This window comes from Spinacia oleracea, chromosome 1 (assembly GCF_020520425.1).
Source record: "Spinacia oleracea cultivar Varoflay chromosome 1, BTI_SOV_V1, whole genome shotgun sequence".
NCBI classification, from domain to species: domain Eukaryota; kingdom Viridiplantae; phylum Streptophyta; class Magnoliopsida; order Caryophyllales; family Amaranthaceae; genus Spinacia; species Spinacia oleracea.
The window spans coordinates 132952889-132962013 of record NC_079487.1 but is presented as its reverse complement, the minus strand read 5'-3'; the positions used below and the strand labels follow the sequence as shown (position 1 = coordinate 132962013).

Here is a 9125-nt window from a genome sequence, read left to right as displayed (position 1 = left end):
CGATAACAATACATATCAAATCCCTGGAACCTATTCAACCCAATTCAGGAAAATAAATAAATTAAAAGATCACTTTCTGATAGGGATGCCAATGGGTCCAAGACCCAACCCAGATCCGGTTGGACCCAGCCCATTTTTAAGGGTCTGGATCCATAAAAATTAGACCCTGTGGATCTGGGTCTTTATTCAATGGGGCGAGTCTGGGTACGGGTCCAAGAATTAAAGATTCAGATCCGGTCTTGATCCGACACACAGACCCATATATATAATTTTTTTTAAAAATTATTAAAATTTAAATATATTTCAATCTTTACGTGCTAAACTTTATTCAATTCTTATGATACTAAACTATTTAAAAATTATTTGATGTGACATAAATAATAATATTAGAAACTTTAAATACTTATTGTATCACAAGGCTAATATGATATTTTTCCTAAACAAAATTAACGAATATTTCATATTTAGTGGTTTTATTAAAGCAAAGTTACGTTTACATACAAAAAATGGGCGGAAAAATTACTTAGTATAAGAAAAATGAGAGACAAATTTTTTTAGAAAACAAATACGCTTAGACCCATTTAGGACCCAGATCTAACCTTAGACCCAGTGGATCTGGGTCTGGATCTGATTTTTTTAGACCCAGCGGATCTGGATCCACCTCTTAAAAAGCAGGTCTGGGTCTGAATCCATCGGACTCGATCCAGATCCGACCCATTGCCATCCCTACTTTCTGGTGCCCCAAAACCTTAGACAGAACAACTTTTTTAAAACAATACTAGTCCTATGGGTACCTTAGTTATGCAATTGATCAAGCAACAAAAGAGCAGAAAACCAGCCTCAGAGAACTCAATGTGAGATTTCCTTATGCAGTAGGGTTACTTTTTGTATTTTGATTCAGATGATGCTGTGCCGCTTTACCACCAACTTCGCTTCTTTCTTATCTGCCACCACATCAATAGTCCCAATACAGGAAATGACAAACAGTAGCAAATTAAACCCAAGGAATGCAACCTTAGGGATAAAAGAAAACATGCAAAGAGAAGAGTCCTTGCCTTTGACAAAGAGCAAGCAGTATTGAATTTGAAATCAATGGGCAATTAGTTAAGCATATAAAATCAATCCGCGAGTATTGAAATAACAAATTATGGAGTAAGTATTTGTAAAAGAACATAACAGGAATTGGAAAAATTACAAAAACAACTCAATAATTAAAGAAAGAAATACTAACATTCAAGAACGGAAAAAGTAGAACTTATCAATATATGTTTGTTGTATTGGACCCAAGGTTGTATGGCAGGCAAAAACCAGTCAGAATCAGGAGATATATATTCGTCCTTTGTTTTCGTGAGCCGATATATTCGTCCTTTGTATTGGTGTAGTCCACGCGGAATTTCAAACTTGGTTATGTCTTGAGTTTCTAAATCACAACAAATTAACAATTTTCTCAGTTTGCCATTATGCCTAACTAGTAACATGATCTTGCTCCCTTCTTTTAAGCAAGCAATATGAGTAACACTGCCCCATAATGCGTGAGGTAAAACAAGCCCTGACGATTCATATGGGTTACGAAAGATACGAGTCCAAGTTTTGTCGTCATTATAATCTTGTAATATCCATATATCCAACTTAGACGTCACGAAACCCAATTGTCCTTTCAAGATTATCAATCTTGGTGAATTCCGCGTTTTTTCAGGAAAAAGTAGCGGCTTGTTGTAATACCTCTCAGAAAACAAATCAAAGCATTTTATCTCTTTATTATTATACCTGCCACTCGTGCCCAGCCAGTGGAAAGAGTTATTAACCATGACATTATGTGAACCAAATCTTTTAACCCAACTCGTATCCTTATCCTTATCTGTATCCTTATCTTCAGACGGATACTCAATAATCTCCCATGTATTGGTTTTCAAACGGTACACCACTTTTGGCAGCGGTTGGGCTTTCCAACTAAATCTAAATTGATATTCGAGCAAAGATCCAAAATAAAATTCAATCAAATTACAGAAAATAAAGCTTACAAATATTAAGCGCAAAATTCGAAAAACTAAGGCTTATAAACCTTATTTCAAAAGGCATGTTCATAGGAATGGTTGAGTTTGCTGTATTTCATTTATGATCAGGGAATTCTGGGGGTAGATTAACTTTGAATCTCATCAGCAATATAGTGGGGCTTAATATTATCCTAAGGTACAGAGATTAACTCGTCATAATCTAGTTTATGTATTTTCGTTTTTCATAATTCAAAGTATATTTTATAACAATTGTTACTTGTTAGTGTTTATTCATTTTTAGTTTGTTTGACTCAATAATCTGAAAACGGCAATTCGTAAATTGACAATGATTTTGAATTTTTTTGAATTTTAATTAATGGGTTTTGAAGTTGAATTTTAATTAATGTGTTTTGGATTTGAATTTTATTGGTTTTGATTTATTGAATTTTATTGGTTTTGATTTATTGAATTTTAATGAGAAAATTTGAATTTGAATTTTATTAATGTTGTTAATTAGTTATATTGATGCTGGAAAGTGGAAATATAGGTCATAGAAATTGGTGTTTGTTGGATTGTTAATGGAAGATAGTGGATTAGATGAATGGAGAGATTTTATGATGGGTTATAGAATTGTCTATAATTCCTTTAGAGTTATAGAATTGAATCACTACTCATAGAATACTCTCTAACTTTCTCTCAAGTTTGGGGTCAGGATTATGATGGGGCAAGCAAAATGCAAGTTCAATCAATGGCCTCAAAACTTTAATATTATATGGTGAACGGCATACGACGGTGACCTACTATCCGTGAAATCATGTCCAATGTACATTTGTTCATCCAAAAGTATGTACTTTTAAAATGTAATGTTACGCATTACCTAATATACTTGGTTAATCAGGTAAGGTTGGTCTAGTGGTAGGGAATGTATCTGTCGACCTTAAGATTAGGGGTTTAATTTTCACTAGGTACAGTTTAGGCCTTTGGGATAGAACAACATACCCTTACTACCAAATATATTTGACAACCGCATGCCGCGAATCCCTAAAGATAGGTGCATCTGAATATCAGATGATCATTTTTGTTTATCGAGTTGGGTCGGGTCGGGTCGTATTCGTGTCGAATATAAATAGTTGAAAAACCTTAACACTAACTCGACCTATTTAATTAAACATGTTGTGTCGTGTCGTGTTGACCCGTTTAATTAAACAGGTCAGAAATCCTCGACACAAACTCCTTTTCTTTGTCGTACTGTCACGTTTGTTCAATAAAGTTGACTTTGTCTAAGGGTTTGCCACCAACAGCATAAAGTTATTGGTTATTTTACTAGGTGGGGTTAAGTTGAGTTAGTTTCTTGTTCGGATTCTCAATTGTAGTCAACCCGTTAAACCGCATTTCTCGTGTCCGATTCATGCCATGTTGTGTTGTATCAGATTTTGCCGGCTCCACCCGATACGGGATAGGGTATGAGTGCATGATTGTATAATAAGATCAAACTTAGGCTTATGCTATAGATGATATGGGCTTAGCTAGAGATAAGCCCAGCCCAAATAACCCCCTTCAACTTCAACTCAAATTCTCAAAATAATTTATTTTTTAAAAGAAAAAGGAAAAGCCATTGCTGCGGTAAATTAAAGCTCAACAATTGCTCATTTGCACTTTCAATCTGAACTTTGTACTACTAATCACAAAGTACGTTTTCCATTTGATTCCCTATAAATTATTTGTCCATTCTTAAAAATTAGGGTTCCTCATTTTATTTTGTGAAATTTGATTTAGATTTTAACAAAAAAAATTGAAACTTGAATTTCAGGATCGCAAACATAATAGGAGCACAAGCCGATTGAGTTGATTTTGAGTTAATTCAAAAAAAATGGATCCAGATGCAGTGAAATCAACTTTCTCTAATTTAGCTATGGGCAATGTCATGGCTGCTGCTGCTCGCAATCTTCAGAAGGTAATTTTACTCTCTCTGCCCTTTTACATAGTTCGTCATTCAATTAAAGGCTGGTGGTAGTATTCGTGATAATCGTGGGAATTTTATTGAATTAGGCTTGGCCATGTAAATGTTGTTTTTTTAGCTTGATTTTTGAACAATTAGTAAATGCCTGGTTTTTTTAAATTTTTTTATGGAATATTGGTTGTAGTTATAATTTTCAACTGGACATTGTAGCTATGAACTATGTTACTCAGACGCTACTTGAAATACCAGATATGGGTGCGTGTCCAAGTGTGAGACAAGACCATTTACTGAGATTTATGCCTAAAATGAGGTATCTAGATGCAATACCAATGTCTGAGTGTCGAGCATTCAACTGTACTTGAGGTGAAATGAAGAGTCGTATTCACATGCCCATGAATTAGAAACATGTGCATGGGTTTTTAAAGGCGGAGTATGTTCAAAATCATGAGGGCTTTTACTAATTATTATGTTCAGCCATGGAATGTTGTTCAAAGTGTGGACTATGGCCATGGATATGTGTCTGTGATCTAATTTGCGATTGTTGTTTAGTTAGTATGGATTTTAACAATTAAGTACATATTTGTTTTTTCGAAATGCTGGGATGGTACTCATCTAAAGAGTATGATGTTTTGCCTTTGTTTTTTAGTGTTACTAAAAATTACTTCCTCCATTCTTATTTACATGACACAATTGAGTTTTGGACACTATTCATACAAGCTCCTTTGACTTCCTTTTGTGATTTATACTTCAGAAAAAACATAGTCATGTGGAGTCTTGTTAGATTCGTCTCAATAAATATTTTTTAAATATCAACATTCTATAATTTTTCTTATCCATAGTTGAAGTTATTAATGTTTGAAATCATGCATTGGCAAATATAACTAAATAATTATGTCATGTAAATAAGAACAGAGAAGTACTTTGCAGTGTGATACTATCATAGTCTAGATAGCATTGTGCTTAATTTCTTAAAAGAGCGATGTTCCTAGCTGTTCTGATTTCTAATTTTACATCCAAGTTCTGAAATTGATAGGCCTGATTTTGGAGAGTTTTACTTCAGAGCACAAATTTAAGTGGATATGCTAAAACAATTCTGTTGTTGACAAATTTTGATTTGGTGTTTGTTGAGTATGTGCCGTGCCTATAGTCAGATATAAGAGACAAATTCAATACTGTGTTTTCAACCTTGATCAGTTTGTTTATTAGGGATAATGTATCAAGCCTCGATGGTTTGCTAGTTGGAAACTCATGTTCCTCCATCTCTTTGATGTTTGTATGGCATGTAAACAGTTCACTTAACTGGTGTTACAGGAAATGATAGTTCAAGAGAAGACACAGGCTTCAAGTTCAGCTAATGACGAGATTGATCTTGATGAGTTGATGGATGTAAGTTGTAGAACACTTTGCTTATTGGTTGGATGTTTCTTATGCTTATTCTTCAGTGCTTGACTGTATGTTTCTTTCTGTAATACCAGGACCCAGAGCTAGAGAGATTACATGCTGAGAGAATTGCAGCACTACAGGTTTAAATTCTCCTTCAATATTGGCTTCTGCTACGTAAAGTCCTTAAAGTATTCACCCTATGCCCTATGGTATATTTTCTCAGAAAGAAGCTGAGAAGCGACAAGAAATGAAGAAACAGGGCCATGGAGAATATAGAGACATAACTGAAGGGGATTTTTTGGGTGAAGTTACTGCGAGCGAACTAGTTATCTGCCATTTCTACCATCGGGAGTTCTATCGATGCAAGTAAAACCCTAATCTTACATTGTATCTAATTATTAATATTAAATGTTTTATTGAAGCCATTAAATAATTTTAAAGGCCTTTTCTTCACTAGCATGATCTCAGTGACATGAAATATCCCCTTGCTATCGTTAAGTTGTGGCAGACTGACAGGAGGTTCTTGTAAGATTAAAGAAGACGAATAGAATCCACTTTGACAGGTTATGCTAAAATAAGTGCAGACTGTCTAGATGTATGACAACAGTGTTCAGGCATCTCTATTGCAGTTTTCTACCAGCGGATAGAGAGTCCTCTAGTTCTCGTTTTCCATGAAAATAAAAAAAATTATGCGAAGCCCCATCTTCAATGCTGCTTAGCGGAATACAGCATTTTGATGTTTCGGTCATTGTTAAAATATGCAGCTTGCTGAGCTGACAAGTTTCTATTTGCAGAAATGTGTACATGGTTTGGTTATTGAATTAATAAGTTTTTTGCTATCTTTTTCAGGATAATGGATAAGCATTTGAAGGCACTTGCACCCAAGTACCTTGATACCAAGTTTTTAAAACTGGATGCGGAGGTTAGCTCTCTTAGTCTTTTCTAGTGGTGTTACTTTATGAAGTTGCATGCCTTCTTTTTGTTCAGCTTGCCGCTTGCTTACTTTGCGAGCTCTAAGTTTTGGTGTCTCTAATGACTGTGAATTGTGAATGACAAACTGACGATGTATACCAAATGCAGAATGCCCCCTTCTTCATATCCAAGCTTGGAATCAAAACTTTGCCATGCGTTATACTATTCAGGTTACTTTTCCATCTTATCTGTCTGTCAAATCCTATATTATCATTTAAAAGTTAGGTTGCATTCGGAAACATGGAATTCATTTCAAGTGATGAAATTCAATTTCTGGAATTGAAATCTTGGAATTCAATTCCAAAATTTGTGTTTGGTAAACATAAGAATTTCAAATGCAAAATTCCAAATTTAAATAGGTTGTTTGGGGAATCAAAGGAATTTCAATTAATTTAATGCACTGCTTTGCTTGTAAACTAATTATTAAAAATAGCATATTACACCCAAAAAAAGTCAAGAACAATGGTGTTTAATGCCAGTAGAAAAAGATACCAGTCAATTATCATTATCATTACCCCATTGCTTCAAAGAGGCTCCCACAAGAAGCGGGGTAAGAGGGGTCAGACGTACGCAACCTTACCCCTGCAATTGCAGAGAGGTTGTTTCCAATTGACCTTAAAAGCGATAACGGGACGACAACAGGACGACCATCTCGTAATTCATGGAAAGGAAGCGAAGAGGTATTTGATTTAGAAAAATACTAGTCCAAAATCGGAAAAAAATGTAATAATTCAACAATAATTATGTCAGTTCATCGAATTATTTGATTAATAAACAATGAAATACATAAAATTAAAATCAGCCTTGTTAATGATCAACTGGAGTTCCATACGAATTTGGGGAAAAAACCCCTAACCCTAACTCTTTCGATTTTCTTCAATCTTTAAACGTTATTGCATGAAGCAAGGAAAGGAGGATGGAAGGATCAACACCGATATCCAGTTACATGTCAGTGGTGGGCCTGGTGGTGGCGACGATCTGGATGTGAGAAGGCAACGGCAAGAAGGCGACGAAGAGGTTGCGAGAACGAGTGGTGAACAGGAGAGAGAATTGATTGAGATTGAGAGGAGGCAATAAGGAGTTGGAGGTGGAGGTCGGGGTGGTTCTCTTGGTGGTGGCTAATTAGCGATGGAGTGACTGAACCTTTTTTTTCTTTTTCTTTGAGGGGATGGAGTCACTGAATTTAGAGGACAGAGAATGGTGGTTGGCCGCAAATCAGTGATGGAGCAAGCTTCAATTCAAAGGATTTGAAACGACAGTAAATTAGATTGCACTTCAAATACTAGGCCCAAACTTATTTTTCCATGTCCTTGGATTTGAGCCAAATCCAAATACAATTCTTTTTAATTCCCAAGCATGTTATTTGGGCCAAATCCAGCATTTGAAATGAAATCTCCATTCCCAAACAGGCCATTAGAGCATTCAACTGCATGCTGCATTGCCTCATTTGCCTGAAAACCCCAAAGAAATAGAGCAATTGCGTTTGTTTCTGTACCCTCGATTATTTAAAGTTTTTTCCTACCCATTAAGAGCTCGCCCCTGTCTTTTCACCTTATTTTACTGAACATGTGCCTTTCTACCTTAGTGACCCACTTTTGTGGGTATAGTTTCTTTTTCTTTGGGTAAATGGCGTAGGAGAAAGTGAAAATTCTTATAACAGTCTTTGTGAAGAGGATGTTGGGTGAAGGTAAAATATGAAATAAAGGAAGTTTCACCAGTATTTGTTATTGAGCATCACAGTTAATTACATTTAAAGTTGTTGCATCTGAATTTGGATCTCCTGTTTCAGGAAAGGAATAGCAGGTGATAGACTAGTTGGGTTTCAAGATGTAGGTGGAAAAGACGATTTCCCTACGAGGAGACTGGAAAATCTGTTGATCAAGAAAGGTAATGATTTTTTGTTTAATTTGTTTAATTTGGTGTTTGCTATTCTGTGTCTGACCAGTTGATTACAGGTATGATCAAGGATAAGGAAAAAGAAGACGAGGAGGATTATTCTGAAAGTAAACGCACGTCTGTCAGATCATCATTGAACCTTGGTTCAGATTCTGATGAAGAATAGAAGGAAAGAGAGCAACCTTTTCTCCCTCTGTATTATGTACTGATTATCAAGTCCTTGTGATTTTACTATGGTAAATTGGCAATATTCCGTGTTGCGTTGCTGTTGATATGTTCTGGAAATCAACTTCAAATCATAAATACCAAGAATTTTTTTTAGTTTATGATTCATTTCTTTTAAGCCTTAGTTTTTTACAGGCTCAAAATTATGTGTATTAAACTCAAAATCTTTAGGTCAAGTTGAAACTTGAAAGTTGGAGCAGCCACTGAATCACTGATAGCAAACAATGATGCAGTTACCTCTCCTATACGGCTTACGGCTATACTCATATCAACGATCTTACCATATGATCGGTGTTACCTTACAATTTTACTTGTGTAAACTGTAAATCATCTACAATTAACACTAAATAAATACTCCGTAGATATTATGAGCAAACTTGTCAAAAGTTGACTTGATCTAAGCTTCATAAAACGGTATAGTGAATGCATTATCAATTCACAGATTGAACTATCCGGGCGAATTTGGCTCGATTTGCTAAAAAAACATTTGTTTTTTTTTTTTATAAAACTAAAAACTAAAATATGAAACCACGAAAAAATAGTTTCTATTTTTTATTGCCAGTTTTAAAAATTAACATGAGTACTCTAGGTATACCAATCTTATTGTAAACAGCCACACCATCAAGTTGATGGTGTGACGTGTTCACACTTAAAAATAAGTCCAGCGTGTTTAAAGCTCAACGTATTGGTTAACG

General features: G+C 35.2%; 1 protein-coding gene across 1 annotated transcript; it reads left to right on the top strand.

Moving 5' to 3' along the window:
* The first annotated feature begins 3526 nt into the window (after positions 1–3526).
* LOC110785612 (thioredoxin domain-containing protein PLP3A-like) lies at positions 3527–8531 on the top strand. Its single transcript, XM_021990093.2, has 9 exons — positions 3527–3683; positions 3805–3948; positions 5266–5340; positions 5430–5477; positions 5561–5703; positions 6187–6259; positions 6418–6479; positions 8099–8196; positions 8265–8531. Exons 2-9 carry the CDS (start codon positions 3865–3867, stop codon positions 8369–8371), a joined length of 690 nt encoding a protein of 229 aa, XP_021845785.1. The 5' UTR covers positions 3527–3683; positions 3805–3864; the 3' UTR covers positions 8372–8531.
* The last annotated feature ends 594 nt before the right edge of the window (positions 8532–9125 follow it).

Bases quoted from the DNA above. Each gene is read 5' to 3' on its own strand.
- LOC110785612 (XM_021990093.2), top strand. From the start codon at position 3,865: ATGGATCCAGATGCAGTGAAATCAACTTTCTCTAATTTAGCTATGGGC. The intron at 5,341-5,429 runs GTAAGTTGTAGA...CTGTAATACCAG, and splicing joins ATCTTGATGAGTTGATGGAT to GACCCAGAGCTAGAGAGATT. The intron at 5,704-6,186 runs GTAAAACCCTAA...TATCTTTTTCAG, and splicing joins CGGGAGTTCTATCGATGCAA to GATAATGGATAAGCATTTGA.